This window comes from Prinia subflava, chromosome 3 (genome assembly GCF_021018805.1).
Source record: "Prinia subflava isolate CZ2003 ecotype Zambia chromosome 3, Cam_Psub_1.2, whole genome shotgun sequence".
In the NCBI taxonomy this organism is placed as follows: domain Eukaryota; kingdom Metazoa; phylum Chordata; class Aves; order Passeriformes; family Cisticolidae; genus Prinia; species Prinia subflava.
The window spans coordinates 42715290-42733494 of record NC_086249.1 but is presented as its reverse complement, the minus strand read 5'-3'; the positions used below and the strand labels follow the sequence as shown (position 1 = coordinate 42733494).

Sequence of the window (18205 nt, the reverse complement as noted above, 5' to 3'; positions counted from 1 at the left end):
ACTTTTTGATGCAATTTTTGTTATAATGGAGGTGCCCCTGGAGTACTTAAGTTAGACAAGGAAAAATCTTGTCAGATCCAGGATGGAGGGAATACCCCTTCCCTTAAAGCAGTTGCTGGGTATTATTCTAGTTTTAAATAGAAAGTCGAAGGAGGATAGGGTTTCCCTCATGATAAAATATACTTGGTTTTCAACAATTTCCAGCAGTGAAAATTACTTGTGCTTTTGCATATTAAGTGTACTACTTTCAAAAGTCTAAAAATACATCTTATAACCCTTATGAGACCATGGTTGCACCAGTCCCTGTCCAAGCTGTAAAGGCAGCTCGTGTTTTGGAATGCTTTAGCAGACCAGTGTTCTGTATGGACAGCACTGTGGGAAAGCTGTGGAAAGCAGGAGGCAGCTGCTGGGACGTGGAGCAGTAGAGGGATTGCAGCCTCTGTGAGTAGCTCAGCTCAGCCTGCACACCAAAAGCTGCACTCCAGGTCAGTCGGGGCTGGTTGCTGAATACATAACTGTCGAACAGCTTTGGCTTGGGATCACTTGCAGGTGGTTTTATTTGCATCACAGAAATCGCAGGATGCTCATTTGATATCTGAGATATAAAATGCGGGGACTCAAGCAGGAGCCAGCAGCACAAGTGGCCATTGAGGAGCTGGACGGGTCACAGGAGTCAGCTGGCTCTGATAGAAGAATGCAAACAATATTTAGTGTATGAGAGTTGAAAATAAGGGACGTTTCCTCCTCGAAGACTTTATAAATGATCCAAGTACCATCGTTAGTGGCTCCTGCAGCCATCTAACATTTACCTCATAGCTTGTTCATTTTCTGCTTCAATTTTGCTTAAATTCTCTCTCAATCCTTGTAGGAGGTCCAGCCAATGCTAATGTTGCTCTTTTGCATTCCCTAGTCCTAGGTCCAAATAAAAATTCATGTCTTGTATTTAGGAATTGCATGCTCCATTCACTAAGTATTAATCCATTAAGCCAATGATCTTGTAAATTGGAGCAGAACTACTGAGTGCTGGGGATGGTATCAAAGCACTGATATGTTTTTACATAAAGGATAGCCTTTATAGTGAAGACTTTCTAGAAGAGTCTTCCACTGCTCATAAAGCATTATTTCTGAAAAGTTTTTAGGAAGAAGGGACGAAGATGAGCTCCAAGAGTCACACAGTTCATTTTAGGGTTTTGCTAGTTGGTGTTATAATCACCTTCAAGGTCTTCATTTCATTTAATTCTCCTTTTGGGTTCTCTCCATTGAAAGCAACAAGTTTGATTCATTTTTCAGCTGCTGTCATAGTATTCTGGCATGGCTTTTTTGTTTTATGAAGGGAAAATTCCAACAGACCCTGGAAGCCAGCAGCCACAGAAATCCTCTGGGAAGGAGGAGGAGGCTGTATGGGATGGCCCATTCTAGTGAGAAAAAAAAAAAAGAAAAAGAAAGAAATTTGGCCTACTTAATTTGTTATAGAGAAAGGTGGTGCAAAGAGGGAAGAAAATGAAATGGTTTCTCAGAGCCCCAGGAGGGGTTTAGCAGAGTCCATGGTTTAAGGGGTGAACTGAAATTGCCACAGGAAGATTCTGGTTAGACAATATGAAAAGCTTCTGTAGCAGACATAGAGCCACAAGAACAGAATATCTTAAAAGGTGGTGGCATCTCCATTGTGAGTGGCCTTTTAAAAACAGATTCAACAAACAGTTCTTTTGGAAGGTACAAGAAGAGCTTATCCTGACTTTGAGGCTGAAGGATGATTTAAATAACTTGTTCATTTCCCTTCCAGCCCTAGTTTGTAAAGTAAACTTTACTGAACTAATTTCAAAATTATTTCAAAGGTGAGCTCAGGAGAAGGGAGAAGCGCACCCTGCTACTCAGTTCTTCCCTCTCCACAATGGTTTTCATTAACAGAAAGAGTCAAGCATGTTTGAGATGTTGGTGAGGTTGTCCATATGGATTCTCTCTGAAGAGGGTAAGTGACAGCGCCAAATTTTTCTGAGCTGCAGATGTGCAATATATTTGTAACAAACTGCAGCCCCTATCAAAAGTTATATTTATCACATTTTGTGGCAAACTGAAAAATTGGATCTGTTTGAGGAAAATTGACTCAATAGAGTACTTCTTCCCTCTGCAAATTGGGTCAGTTATTGAGTTTGAATGCATTTGGATAGGAAGCACAGAAAAATCTGTATTTTTATTTGTTTTTAAAAATAAAAATGTCTTTTTTCCTTGGGTGTGTCTCATGATGCAAGCTTTTCGGCATGTGAAAATCATGCAGAACAAGAGACAGTCTAACAGTATGAAACAGTATTTTGAGTGTCACACAGTTCTAATTGGAGCTGTGTTGAATCTTACCAGCCCTCTTACAGAAAACAAAGTAGCTGAGAACAGGGTAATAGTTGGTTTTAGTTTAATTGAAGGAGCCATACAAACAATCAATTTCACATGGAGTCTATTATTGCTTAGATTTAACTCCATTTCTTTTGATTTCCCACTGTAATTCAGCACAAAGGCAAACAGCACTGAATGCACCTTTGTTCATGCATAGATTAATTCATGTGCTTAGCTGCTTGCTCTGCAAGTAGCCTTGTGAATGCAAAGGGTATTTAAGAAGCTGCTAAAAGATGCTGCAGCTACAGCAGCAAACAGTAAATGCAACTGACCTCTTCTCCACCAGCTCCCATGTATTTTACAGCACTTTTCTGTCTGAGCATCATGCATTAGCAGTGGATACACTGTACAGCTAGAGATGCAGTTGATGGCTGTAGACCTGTGTATCAACTACGCTGCTGGTGTGAACATTTTTGCAGAGTAGAAGACAAACCTGTGAAACACCACTGAGAAAAGCATAAAGTGAAAAGTGATTCTCAGCTGTGCTTGATGACTGCCACTGACTTTTAGAGCATTATTTCTCTTACTGTATTTCCTATCTAGGGAAGTGATTTCCAAACTCATTTGATTTGAGGGGTCTTAGAGACTCGCCAGTAAAAATGTGGAGCCATTCAGTCTTTATTTCAGATACAGATTTCCCAGTAGCATGTGTGAACTTCCTTGGAAAGTCCTCTGTGGCTTGCCAGAGTGTCTGCAGAGTGTGTACTGAAAGTATGACTTTAAAGTCTTGAGTATAGCTGAAGTTTTACTGAGATGTGCAGTGGTTAATCTATTAATCCACAGGCAGCTCAAGTGAAATAAAACCAACTGAAAAAAAATTAAAAGGAAATTGCCTGGTATGCAATTCTCCCCACTGGATACAGGCTTTGCCTCCATTCCAGTTTCCCAGTGACTTTGGGGATATGCCACCAAAGTTAAGGAATTGGCTGGATATCTTTTGTAGCTTTATTGATCTACAAACAATTGGTTTTTTAATAAATTAGTGAACTAATAGACATGGAAAAGCAATTGCTTGGTTTAATCCATGACTGAATATTTTCAAAACCAGCAGAATCACTGCAGTAGTGCTCAAGAGTCAGGGTGCTGCAGACTTAGTCCTTAGTCTGAACAGATTGTGTTGAAAAGATATGGGGATGCATGTCCATTTATCCATTTTTCTGCTTAAACATTTTCACTGTTGGATACATTTCCTTCATTCCCTCCTTTCAGTCTTTCATGAGATCAGTTCATGTACTGGGAAAACCTTTGACCATGGAGCTTCTGAAAAGTTCTGTCTAGTTTTGACCAGTCTCCATTTGCAATTGAAATTCATATTAATGAAAAGGAATATGCCTTATCTACTATGACTACATGGAGAGTTATGCATTTTGGGAAGTTAGTTATTAAACTACCTTTTATTAATTACAGTAGGCACCCTTGTGTTTCTAATGGAATGATTTCTATTTAAATACATTATGCCATATGCCATATGCTGCTCTAGACTCTTTGAACTGTCAAGCATTTCATTCTGAGTCACAAAACGACAGGGTGAGCACACAGATGGGTTGTCACATAAAGAAGTCTGATGGCATGTGATAACGCTCAGGCTTTTTTTTTCTTTTTTTCCCCCCGTAAAGCTTATAATGTACAAGCATTGATCATGGCTTGCCAAACAAAAATGAGCTGACAGTTAAACTCCAGAGTGTTTTCTGGAGCTCTTCAAGCGTTTCAGTTCCACTCTGCAGACTCACTCTGCCTTTAACTGGACCATGTCACATCCTTTTCAGAACAATTGGTGTCAATCATTTTATTGTGCGACAAACTCTGGGACAAATGACACAGAGACTTGCCAAAGCTAGTTCTGAGTGGTAGCAACTGAGGCAAACCAAGACCATTTTGAAGCAGCAACTTTTTTCCATACAAATTGTTTTCTTTTAAAGTCACAGGTTTGTGCTTAGGAGAAACAGTTTTTCCTTCAATCTTTTTCTTCTTCCTTAAAATTCAAATAATTTCCCATAAAGGAAGAGAACTGATGACAGGAATTGAGATATTTGCATCTTAAGAACAGAATGAGGGCAAAAGGATAGAAGATAAGGGATAAAGAAAAGTGCAAGTAACTTTGTGCCGGGTTCATACACTTTATAAACGTGTTTACAATACAGCTATTTTCCCTTGAGGTAGGTTTCTAAGCTCGCATTCAGATCAATAGATATCTAGGGTGGAACTCATTAGGATAAATCTAGATGCCTTGCACTGTTCGAGATACCCTAGGGTCTGCAAAATCTTTGTGTGGGCTGGCAGGTATGACAGAGGACTTAGGGGAACCTTACACTGCTCTGGAGAGGCAGCTAAAGGAGCAAGATACTGAACAGCAATTAAACTGGCAGAAGGTGACATATTTGGGTGGCTAAATGCCATTTTGGGGTTGTACTGCCAGTGGAGCACAATTCAGGTCATTGACCTATAAGTGCCTAGTGCCATTTGAGATGCCGTTGGCTATTCCACCTCCAGCTGCACATCCGGATGCATTGGCTTTCCTGCTGCCTCAGTGTCATGTCTGCCAGTCCCATGAGGATGTCTTTGCTGTCTGAATAGTTATGTGAACTTCGATGCGTCCTAGTCGCAGACCTACATGTATGCATTCTTTAGGATGAGAAAAAATGTCTTCTAGACTCCCCTGATTGTACTGACAAAGATCTCAGCTCAACTGCCACTGCAGAGGCATCTGCACATGTTTGATATGCCCTGTGTCACCTGAGGCACTTAGAAAGGAAACATCTCTGGGTGGGGAAATTTCCCTCTCTGAGCCTGAAGCACCTCTGTAGTAATGAGCACACCACCTTTGATCAAACAAAAAACAAAGCAAAGTGATGTTTCATCTGTCAGAAAACTCCCATCTGCACCCTCCATTGCCCCATGCTCTCTCACAGTAAAAGCGAGGGCTGTGGCTCTCTCATGACACAGAATTTTGCTGGCTGGATGCTGACACATATTTGTAATACTTTTTTTAGGTTTCCTCTGCCACTGGCCCCACTTTCCAAGAGCTCTGATAGGCAGGAGCCATTCCTTCACTGTGCCTGTTTGCTGAGGTTGGGACCCAAGCAGGTGCCAGGCAGTGCATGCTCATGGTGTGGAGTAACCGAAAGCAACACAAAAAGTCTCACTAAAGGTATGGGACCTGACAGTCAGAAAAGAGGGGCTAAGTAAAGTCAGATGGTGTGAATTAAAGCCTGGAGCCCAGAACCAGAAGAGAAAGGGTGGTGGTGTTTTGCCCTTGTCTGAACACCCTATTTCCATCACTTTCAAGATTAGGCATTGTTAATGGAAGCAAGATCTGCAAGCTGAAGGTTGTAGCATTTTATTCCTTCTTGTTTGTGTTGTTCGTATGTTTCACTTTGCTTTGCATGTAAGAGTCCCTCTAATGTCCTGCTGTAGCAAGACTGTGGTAGAAACACCTTGGTCTTGGCTGAAACCCTGAACTAACTTGCTGTCTGCCATGTCATGACCCTTGTAGGACGAATGGGAGGAAACTTGATGCAGCATAGATTTCTGCTGCCTGGATACTGGGATGAAGGAGTCCCTTGCTGAATTCATTCACGTTTGTGAATTCACAGGATTGTTCCATCTCTCAAATGAAGCACATTAAGCTCAGGCTCGATAAAGAACCAGTAAAGTGTCCCATATTCAGTGACTACTAATTAAAGATAGAACTTTTGCCCCAAGTGTTGATCCTGTGTTCAATCCTAATAAAAGCCCATTTCAGCTCCATGTCTGGGTTTCCTGAGAGACAGATACTAACAGCAATGGAAGGGATTGGTGTGATAACATTTCTCTAACAGAACAACAGAGAGACCAAAGAACAAAGCGATGGTGCTGACAGCAGGTAGAAGTGTAACCCTAAAGAAGGGGTGTTCTGGGTGAAGTGCTGGGAGCTGTCACTATAAAGACAGGGTCCCTCACTGACTGAATCGAGGCTGGACTCCCACGGGCATGGGAGCCACGCTGCCTGCAGCTGGCACGACCCTGCTCTCCTCTTTCTTCTCCTGGGTCCTGCTGTTCTGCCCAGGCTCTGGAGTTTGTTTTAATATGTTCTGACCCTCTTCTATCACTGCATTGCTGCTTGCTATCAGCTCCCGGAGGGTTCTTTGAACAGGGACTTCAGAAACTGTGTCCACTGAAGTATTTCGCATTCCAGTTTTTAACAAATTCTTTTTTAACCACTTTGTTCGCTAAGGTATGTCTGAAAGCAGCAGACAACTTCAGGTGCCAGCTCCATTTTACTTTCATACTCTGGAGTCACTTTTATAGGAGGCAAATGCTTTAAAATCATTACAGTGAGGTTTTTAAATCACGAGAAACAGAGAGTCAAAGTCCTTGCTGCATCTAAAAAGTAGTTTTGTTTTGCTTGTCAAGATTACTGTACCTTCAAGTGACAGATGGGAATGTGAAAACTTTCTATCATCCTTGAACATTCAGGCTGGCTAATAGAGAAAAAATGTGAAAGGAAAAATCATCATTAAAATGGTCTTGAAAGCAATGACTTCCAAATTATTGTCTGTCAGCTTCTCCATATGGCCTGAATATCTGTCAGATGAACAGTATACATTAGAAATTCCTTACAAAACAAACAAACAACAAAAAAATCGGCAAGTTTTCTTTTTGGACAGGTCTGAAAATAAAAGGGGAAAAAATAGATAATGGGGGAGAGAAAGGAGGAAGATAATTTGAAGTAGATATTTCTCACTAAAAAATGATTGTACAAAAAGAAACCTTCAGTTCTGGTTTTATTTTCTTTCTGCAGTACATATTTCAAGTCTGGCCCAGTCCTTTTATTTTTCTAAGTGAAAATACAAATTGGGTTTTTACAATGACAAAGCCCAGTGAAGGGCTCCTTCCTTGCTCAGAGGCTTCCCAGGGTCCCTGTTACAGCAGTGCAGACTCCTCTAACTGCTGGGCAAGGAGGCTCAGCAGTCCCTTTCCCTGCATTCATAGGGTATAACTGGAGGAACTGAGGATATACAAAAAATGAATGCATGTAGAAAAAGCTGTTAACAAGCCCATAATCAAGGCAATCCACCACGGGTTTAGTTAGCATTTTAAAATGCGTTTTGTAGCAGCAAGACTCTGAGGCTGAGGCCAAAGCTAAGTGCATCATTCACTGCCATCACCACGTCTCTTTATTCATCAAATTGATGGCTTTCATCATGAAACTTAGCTGAATCATGTGCTTAGAGTCACCCTAGGCAAGCGAGAAGGAAGGAGACTGTGGAAGGTTTGGCTTTATTTAACAGGCTTTTGGGGGATGGAATCATCAAATGGACTGGCAAAATAACCAAGAATGAGCCATTTAGCAATCAGAGAATGCTGTGCCCTCAACAAGTGAGAGGAAGAGCTGTAAAACAGGAGTTTCAGCTATGAATGGTCAGGACAGGTGCAATTAATGTATGATGTGATGTCTGCATGGGTTGTTTAAGGCACATCAGGTCCTTGAGTTGAGGCTCCCACTGAAGCCACAGCAGCACTCTGAAGACAGCCCAGCACAGGAATTTGCCAATAGGTCTTGGTGTTTATGAGTGCATTCATTTTTCCTACAGCAAAATCTGGTTAATGTCTCTTGGTTTGTTAATCCCTCTGTATTTATTGTTCAAGACTTGCTCATATCCAGGCGATTCTTGAAGATATTAATAGTTTTTAATATTTCACCTCTTGGAGTAAGTTGTTTGCTGCATGCCACAAATCATTTCTTTATCACTTCAAAGATGAGACCTAGATCTGTGCCAAGCCACTAATGTAATTACTATCCCTTCCCTGCCACAACCACCATATGCAGAACCTGTTATATGTAATTATTTTCAATCACAAGCACCACTCCAGACAGACAAAATCATCTTTCAAGTGCTAAGTGTTACTAAAATATGATCATGTATTGTACTCACAGCAAGAGTGACAGGGCAGGCAGTCTGGGAGGGACAAGGATTACTCTGGATGGTCTAATATTAAGGCATACACTGTCTGACCCCCTGCTTTGTAGTTTTACAATCTCTAGGTCTGGGCAGCTCCTCTCTTAGCCACATAGGCTGGTTTTAGATCACTTTTTGAAGATCCATCATTCTGCATGGACCATTCAAAGAGACTAGGGCTGTTGGGGAGCCTCTTAAATTCTGAAGCCAAGGTCTTAATTCCAGCTTTGGATTGCCAAGGCTGGTTGTGCTCAGTCAGCCCTGCATGTCTCTCCCCATGCCTTGCCAGCACATTCAGCCAGATGCAGCATTCGTAACAGCAATGTTTCACAGACCAGGGCAAAGAGCCTGTTTCATTCCCAAATACGGAACCTCTCCAGAAAAGCTGGCCTGTGACAGTGCCAACACCTCCACTGGTACATGGCATGGCATCTGAAACAGCTGCCAAGTGCCACCAGCACCTCCACCTGCTGACTCGCCCCATCCCACCAAATGGGTCCCTCACACCTCGAGGCTGCAGCCCCTTTTGTGAAGGTGCCATTTATGGATCTGCACACTTCCTTCCCCTTTCAATTGCTTTTCACGGCTGTAGTGGATAATGGAAGATGACAGAGGACAGTAATTACAGCACATTGTTGGGTTTGGTTTTCTTCCTTTTTAAAAAAATATTATAGGCATCCTAAGCATTTTAAGCAGCCTGTAAAGGTGGGTGTGGTGTCCTGGGTAGCATAGCTGGCTAAATGCAATAACTGTAGAGCAGGCCAGAATATGACTCTTGAGCTAAACTAGTAACTGCTCTTTACTGAAGCTGCAAAATTACCTTAATCATTTCCACTGGGTTTGCAGCCCTTGTATTCAACTTGGATCTTTCACTGGAGGTTGCAGCTGTTCAGCAGGATCTACATCCTCTGTGATTAAATAAATTGGCTGTGAGCATGTATGAATTATTAGTGGTAATAGTATGCAGCCTTTTTGCTTTTTCAGGATCTGATCCACACAGTTGCTTACAAACAGGGTTGGATTGATTAGAAGGGAAAGAAAGGTCTGAGGGGCTTTTGTCCAAGTCCTATTAAAACCACAGGATTTGAGGCACGTTCCACACTTGCAGTGCATAAAATGAGGGAGCTGAAATGCCAGATCTGAACTTCAGTGCCCATGCAGACCAAGACAGCATCAGCCCTGTTAAGTCATGTGGAATCCTGCTGAAAGCAATGGGACATGACACACATATGCTCATACATCTAAATATACCTCAGGGCATAAAGCAAAGCTTTTGAAACTTCTTCTTGCTGACTAGTGGGCTCTAAATTTTTGTGGAAGTCTTATGCCGAAGGCAAATCCCTGAGTCTGACCTGAACCTTGCCTGCAAGAAGTACTGGAGGACACAAGTGCTTTGTCAAGACACAAATCCACAGCAGGTGTATATGCACCACAAAAGGGAACTGTCTGAAGGTCAGTCAAAACTAGCTGAAAACCAATGATATCAAAGGACATTTCAGGGCAACAGCTGTAAGTCTTGTGGCCAGTGGGTACCCGTGACAAAACAAATATTTATATAAGCCTTTTTGCCAGATGGGAACACAAACCCATGCTCCTGGCACACTGTTGGTCTCTGAAAGGTGTTGTGTTCACTTGAAGAAGTGAGAGCTTGCCTGTGGCTTTATGCCTTGTCTTTTGCAGATGAGCATGCTGCCACTCGTGCTTTGGGGTCATGTGGCAGCACCAGCAACAGGCAGCATTTTCTTATTTGATCTCACCATCCCAGTCAGCACAGGCTGCAAGAGGAAAAGAAGCACTGCCCAGTGACTGGTGCTCCATAAGTGAAACTCAGCCTTGATAAAGCCGCTTCCCAGCTGGAGAGCCAGCTGTCACTGGGATAAGGAGGCTTTCTGACATAGTTTTCCCTTATTTAGTTTATCTCTTAATGGTGAGGCTCAGCAGTGGGTGCTGTGGGCTGGTTGTTAGACATTGTTGGAATGGCTTTTAGGGCAAGAGCCCATGTGTGAGGTCCTTTGCAGCAATTCAACATTATATTGCATGGCTGAGGATTTTTTAACTGAACCCCAGAATTTATTTTGACTGAAGCTGGGCTTTGAACTTACAGACATGGGTGTACAGTAATGGGAAAAGAGGTGTGACAGGAGCCTGAAGGAGTCTGAATAAGGAAGGAGATAAATTGCCAAGGTTTGTAATTACTGATCCACTGTAGCATCAGAGGCAGAACGAGTGAACAAGTACTCATGTTTGGAAATGGATGAGCTGTGTTTGGAGAGTGGCTGTGGAAAGTGCTGTGAGCAATACTCGTGGGAAAAAACCCAAACAACAACCTGTTGCTGCAACAAAACCTACGGAGAGCTGAAAACAAACAGGCTGTGAATGCAGTGGGCACTAGACACTCTTGCCACCTGAGGAGAGGAATTGGCAAGGGCTGAGTAAGAGCTTGTTCCGGGTTTGGAGGAGCAGCAGCATTGTTATGCTAATAGTCCTTTCACTTGGCTGCAGTGCTGCTGTTGTGCCGTCCTGGAAGAGCTGGGTAGAAGGCTTTCCCAGGACCTGTTTGTGAGGAAGGGCTGGCCGCCCTTTAATCTGGTCCGAGGCAGGCGGGTGCAAGCCTGCCTTCCCTCCTATGCCCTGCATACATCTCCCTGCCCCTCGCAGCAGAGCCCTTGGGGCGCTTGCGAGGTCTCAGGCAGTCTGTTCGAGCACACAGGCTGATTGCAAGCAGGGTGGTTCACCATGGGCCAGAGCAGCTCCTGAGCTGTGCCTGCCTGGGCTGGCACCGGGCACGTCGCGGGCACCACGGGCAGCGTGGGAAGGGCTCAGAACCATGGCAGGACTGGCTGGGGCTGCTGCAGTCAGCTGCTCTGGGAAGCTGACTGGCAGCTAGGTGCTCTTCCTCCCTTCCCCAGCCATTCTCATCATCAGTGGTGATGTTCCTCCTTGCCCTATGGGGTCCTGCCCCTTCCTAGCACACCACCCATGCTGTCAGGGCTTCACAACACCTTTCTTGCTTTAACACTTCAAGAGAGAATCAGCAGGGGCTTTTTTGAGAGTCTTAGGCTTTCTTTAACAAATGTAGACCCAGTTTTGGCCTAAATTCTCTTGTCTGAGAAACATCCTTTCTGAGAATTTAATTAGAAGTGATTCTCATTTACATGGATTCTACCAGCTGCCCTTAGCTCTGTGGCCCTAGGGGAAAAAGATTAAATGATGCTGTGAAAGATATTAGTGAGGACATTAGAAGCAACCCTACCCAGATCAGGCAAAGTTCTGAAATACCTAGCATTCACATATCCTTAATTGCTTTTCTCCTGTCACAGCTGTTGGGTGAATGCTCCATCTGAGAGAGGGCTGCCTCAGGGATTTCTTCTTCATTATGTGATGTAGATATGGAGACAGGAGCAGGCGATGACTGCTCAACAAGGCAAGGAAGAAGTAGGCTTCTTCCTTGCAAGAGGAAATTTGAACTTAGTGGAGGAAGATCCAGGAGCTAATATTGGGCTTAAGCAGGTGTGCTTGGAGGAGCAGCAGAGAAACTGCTGAGCTACCTTGCTAGCAGCCAAGATGTGAAGAGCATTAAACATCTTTTGAAAAAAGATGAGATACCTCTTCTGGAGTTCAGTGCCTTGTTCAGGTGTGTCTTTGAGCAAGACAAGAACACAGGAAGATGATTTCCATATCTTACAGGAACATCAGCAATATGAGAAGCCTAGTTATCTTGAGAATGGAGACAGTAGACAGGTCTGGCAAGCTCCAGGCCCTGAGCTATAATCCCTCTCAGGGCTCCTGTTAGACTGGTGTGATATCCACGGTGACTCTGTCACAACACCCAGGGCTTTTCTGCACTGGGAGCATGGCAGCAGAAGTGCTTTGCCACAGAGCACTGCTCCTTATTGTCAGGAGAGGAGGAGCAAGATTCTGTGAGCTCGATAGGTATTCTCAAAGGCAGCAAATGACAACTGTAGGGCTTGAAACCTTGTCCTCTGCCTAGAAGGTAAAAGGCACCCCTGCAAACCTTGGGAGAGCTTGCTTGGCTTTACAGCCTGTGAAGTGTCAGGTGCTCCTAGCTCATTATCTCCACAGTGATTTGTTTCCAATCTCATTAATAAGATCTGACACAAAGGAGACAACATTCAAATGTTGTAACATACATTGAAATGTTGTCTCTAGGCTGTCTGTGTAAAATGCTTTGCCAGCTACATTGGCCTTTTGGCAGCTGCTGCAGTGACAGCTGAGAATGCAATATGATAAAAATGCCACTTCTGCAAAATAGTCATGGTGCATTGCTGATTCCCTACGAGGTCTTGTGAAGGGACAGGATTTGCCTAAACACATCTGTTTGGGACAGCATGAGGGCTGGAGAAAGCAGAGCATCTTGTGAATGTTGAACCAAGTATGATAAAAGGTAAATGACTCAAGACCTCAGTTGTTTCAGCTGAATGAATTAAGAAAACTTTGTGGAATGTGTATGTGTGGTATGCATTAATTAAGTGGTGTGAAACCATTATTCTCTTGCTTTTCAAAGAGTGAAAAACAAAGCAAAATGGCAACAGATTAACACAACTGTCAGTTTTCCTGGTGGAACCTTGATGGACCCTGGTTGATTGTTGTTTTAATGAATCAGAAGCAATCAGCTTGTAAATGCTTTCATTAACATGCTTCTATTTAACCACAGGTTATGTATTCCAAATTGCATATTTAGCCATTCTGGAGAGCAGAAGAGGAGTCTACAGGCTCTCAGATAAAAGCTTCAGAAGCTGAGCATGGTTTCTGGTGCTGAACCACTCAGATGGGCTCCAGCCCACAGACCAGCTCTAAAACTGCAGCAGAAAGCAGCAGTCCTAATGGTTTTCATCTGTTCTTAGGAGAAGAAGAGACTTTTTTTTCTCTGGGATTCCCAAATTACAGTTTGACACCTTGATTCCCAAGTGGCAGCCTGTGTTTAAGGTAAAGATAATTGCTTGTATAAACTTTTATTTCCTTTTCTCTCCATAGGTTTGTTGATCGGCTCCGGGTGTGCCCTATATCCTCTTGGCTGGGACAGTGAAGAAGTCAGACAAACCTGTGGAAACCTTTCCAACCAGTTTGAATTGGGTGAGTCATCACCGAAGGATCTCAGCCACATTAGGCTCTTCTATGTTTTGGCCATAAAAGCAAACTAGGACATAAGCACAGGCTTGGGGAAGCAACCTACCTGTGTGTGGTAGGCTAATCATGTTGCATAATTCTGGAATGGTGCAGAGACAGGGGATTTCTGATGGATCTCAGGAAATATTTTCCAGAAGAGCATTATAAAAGAAAATGTATGTATATACGTAATTATGTATGCATATTTTAAAAAATAAATCTCATGTAATAGTCTTGCAGTATGGGAACTAACACTCCTAGAGGTCTTGACGGGGTAGACAAAGGCATCCTATCACAGTACAGATCACAGTAATTCTCCATGAGTGCAGTTGGCTGCCTTTGAATTCTGGGATGTTTATGGCCTTCTACCAAAAGCCTAGAGTGTATTTGTATGTTACTCACATACTTGGGAAGCTGGCAAATAACACTTTCACCCTGTGTTTGCCTTCTCCCAAACAAGCTACGTGTCTTACTGCTGCTGACTGCACTGCGCCTGGAATGAGAGCCAGGGCTGCAGCCAAACCAGGCTCCCACCTGTGCTTTTCTCTGGAGGGGCTCTAGGAAACAAGGAAACAGCAGCCACCTAAGGATTAAGCAGTGTGAATGATCAGGATCTATGTTTGAATGCACATCAGAGTCCTTGTTCAGCTGGAAGGATCAATGCAGCTGCTGATACCCTTTTCTATAGGTACTCTCTGATTCTGTGTCGCTTGAGGAAGAGGCAGATCTGCAGTGCTCCTGAAGGAGCAGGAGGGACTGAGCACCTTGACTCCCCACTGACTTGACAGCTTCTGCTCCTAAGCATACAGAGCTCCCCATTTCCAGCCCTTGCAAGCTAAACCTTAGTTAATCATAGAAATTCTTTCCATAGGTGTGTGCATACAGGACTTGTGCAGGGCCTGACAGTAATCCCAGTGCAAGGAATAGTAGACAAAAATGGTCTCCTAGGGTTAAAGACAAACCTGCTGCATCATCTCTTGATTTTACACTGACGTTTCTGTCAGATTTCAGGAGTAAGGAGATTTGTTTCTGTCTCAGAGGTGTTTCTTGTCAAGATGTGCAAAAGAGTTGAGGTTGAAAGATAAAAAAATACTGCTTCGGGAGACATGCTCCAGGCCACTCTCCCCTACAGAATTCCTGTGGTGTTTTGAATGCATTTGATCTGATAGGGGACCAGAAAGTCTCATAACCAATATCAGCACCCATTCCTACAGTGCCACTGATGTCTTATCAGCAAGCACCTGTGTTACTCAGGGGATGTGTAATGTGCTCAAGAAGCTTTACCTTATTATTCTGAACTCTAATATCCTTCTGTGCTGTTGGTATTAAATTTGCTCTTCAGCAAAGTATAAAAAGTTCCTGCAAATATTTTTAGTCACTTAATAGCAGAAAAATTTAAACACAGAGGAGAAAGAACAATAACATCAGAAATGTATAGTTAACTAGCAGAAAAAAAAAAGTTCGAGAACTTAGATTCCCAGCTCCATGGAGAGGTGTGTCAAAGGATGCAGTAGAAAGACCAGGCAAAACTCTGTGGTAACTGTTGCAGGGAAGACTCAGGTTCACTGCTGGCCATGGCCAATCCTGTGTAGAAGCCTAAAGTAGCTCCTGGCCAGCCCACTGAGCAGCACCCCCTTTGAAAGGCCAGCTAGAACATCACTGGTGCACACTGTTTCCTGCTTTTCCATGCCAAACATGTGAGCAGCTCTGTTTCTGGGGTTCCAGCTTGTGTCCCATGTTCATTCCCAGGTGTAGAAGAGTATTACCTTCCAGGTTATTTCTTGCAGTCACAGAAGGTGGGTGTTGGGACAGTGTGATCATTTCAAAGCACTTGGGCAGTTACAAACTGTTACCTTTGAACACTGTCTTGTCCACAATCAGAGCAGAGTCTCCAAGACCACCTTCACTGTCTCAATCTTGACTCATGAGTCAGATATTTGCATAAATTGAGTCATTTTGCCTTAAAAGTCAGTGAAGAAACCTATGTGAAAAATGTCACCTGGCAGCTTTCCTTCCAGGTATGCATAAGGACCATGAGAAGCCTGGCATTAACTGTGAAGGCTCTGACTGTGTTTTCTGGAGCTGGAGCACACAGCCCATGTGTGACACGTGCCTAGACTTGATAGCAGTGCTGGTCTCACTGATCTGCTGCAATCATATGTCAACACATTAATTAACAGATCATAATGAGAGCTGAAATTTGCTGCAGTGATTTCTGCTAGGCAGCCCTGCCACTTAACATCTCCTTTCCATGCACATTGGCAGTGAACTTAAAAGCTTGGCTATGATTTTTTTTTACTTAATGTCAGTGTCTGCTTGATGGTGTGTTATCAAAACCATCTGTAAAGAAGAGGTACTGTCCGAGAGCCATTTAATAACCACGCTGCTCATCTTTCATAAATACCTCTTGGTTGCTGATAACCCCAACCCTTTAGGTCTCTTCTGCATCATTAGAGACTGGCATACTCATTATAGCCTAGAGGGCAAAAATGATGTTTCAAAGACTTAATCTTACTAAGTCTCAAGACAAATTTAAGCAATTATTGCTTTCATTTGAATATTTAATTTGATTAAGCCGGAATGATATGCTTTCTGTTCCTGAGCCTGTGAAATGAGTTGTCTGAAGAACCATGCTGCATTCAAAATCCACTCTCAGAAAATCTAAGCTTCTGTGAGCCCTGCACAGGTTTGCTGATGGGAGAAAAGGTGATGATGGGAGTGCTAGTCCTGCACCCCCTGCTGCTGTGGGTGCCATTGAGGGTGACTCAGAGAGGATAATTCAGCTCGTGGTTACTCCCAGAGGAGAGGCTGTTCACAGGAACACTGATCAGCAGACAGCGTTCAGCCTCCTTTTCCAGGATGGCAGAGCAAGTGCTGCAGCCTGGCCCACAGGGAACACGTGTGTGCAATGGGAGAGGGCCAAAGGTTTGATCACAGAGCCAGCAAAGGTGGGAGTTCAGCACTGATATTTGTTCTGGACTTACAAAAAGCAAGGGGAAAAAATGAGGTTGAAGGTGGAAAATAAGAGCCAGGAGCTGCAATCTACATTATAGGAGGATGAAGAAGAACAAGAGGGATGTACAGGTGAGGGACTGCAAGAACTCTCTTGAGAAGCAGCTGAGTTGTGCACTGTTATATGTAATATCAACCAGAAATATACTTGAATTAGTAATTAAATGAAAATTTTTGCGTAATGAAAACGTGACAAACCCCTGCCCCCATAACATGCTCATAACTAGAGAGAATAAATAAATAGCAATGGTGAGAACCCAGAAAAAAAGCCTAATCTTTAGCGGGTGTGCTAGATAAGAAATGCTTCTTCATGTCTGCAGGCACTCTGAAAAGGCATTGGACTAATAGGCACTCCAAAAGTGCTGAGATGGCCCATATTGTGAAGAGGGGACCCCTCCCTCCACCCCTGCCAATTACACACATTTCTGCATAGATTCCAAAATAGTACTTAAAAAGGCTGCAGGAAAAATAACTATGCCTTTAAATTAAGTGGATTTGAGTATTCTTTTCTAGAAATCCTGAGCTGACATTGTTAAATACCCAGCAGTTTACTGCTCCCTTTAAAAATTGATATTTATTTGGTTTCTATAAGGTGAACTATGTCCAAAGGATTAACTTAAACATTTATGTATTTAATTGGGCTAATTTTTTTCAATCAAGTAGAAGTGGTTATATAGCTCCATCCCTGACAAAGAGGAGTTATTCTTCTAATGAAGATACCCTGCCAAGAACAACTCCATTTGTTGATTAAATTACATTCAAAAGATGAGCTGTTTTGCAAAGAGGGAGGGGAATAACCTCCATAAACAGACAGACAGGGACTGGTGCATCTGTAGAGAGGCTTGCTCTCTGCTCTTCTCTAGAAATATGGTTTTGCCATCATAAAAAGAAGCCCACAGATAGATTAGGCCTTTGACAAATGACCTCTTGCAAATCTAGTTGAGTGATCAATGCCGTGATAGGTCTGTGCTGTGTTGCTCTGCTTGTAGTTCCCAGTTTTCTAGCAGTCAGCATGACCTATATGAAGATCTTGGAGCCCTGCTCCCTATTGCAGCATCCCATCTGGATCACAGGTCACACATGGAGCAGAGTTCCCAATGAAACACTAGATTATGAACAGAAGAAATCTTCTACCACTCTTTAGGGTGTTAACTCCTAGAAATAGGGCAATATAAATAAATGGGGGCAAGAAAAAAAGAGATGTTTATGTTTTCAGGCAGCACAATTGCTTGCTTATTGACTGACTCAAAGTCCGTACTCTAACTTGACAACAACCTAATAGTGCCTGAGGTGGAGACTGGAATAGGAAATGAGCAGTGCTCAAAGAGACTCCCTTTCACTGAGGATGGATCAAAATCATCCTCATCTCTTGTCACCATGCACACTGTTACTGCTGTGTCGCAATATTCACACCCAGGACTTGCCTGTGGGCCCATTCAGGCAGCAGTGAGGTGGCACAGCAGGACGGAGCTGCTGACTGATGGGTGTGAAAGTGAGTCAAAATCTGCAAAAGGAATTAGTAAGCAATTTCCCAAAAGTAGCCATCATTGTGGCATGTCATGTAGAACACATTCAATTTTGCTGAGCTAGAGGCACTAATACCATTTTTTTTTCATTTCTAAATGTGACACAAGAAAAACAGATGAAAAATGACTGTTTTATCAGGAAATTCATTGAAGTGAGGGACTCTGCATTAAGGTGAGACAGTGCACTAAAGTGAAGACTGCACTAGACATTTG

At 43.1% G+C, this 18205-nt stretch overlaps 1 protein-coding gene across 1 annotated transcript in view; it reads left to right on the top strand.

Annotated features, from left to right (window-relative positions):
* LHFPL6 (LHFPL tetraspan subfamily member 6) overlaps positions 1 to 18205 on the top strand; it is a 137376-nt gene that overhangs the window by 109840 nt on the left and 9331 nt on the right. The window contains exon 3 of the mRNA XM_063391998.1: positions 13323 to 13421. Within this exon, the coding sequence (XP_063248068.1) occupies positions 13323 to 13421 (99 nt within the window). The remainder of the gene's footprint in view (positions 1 to 13322; positions 13422 to 18205) is intronic.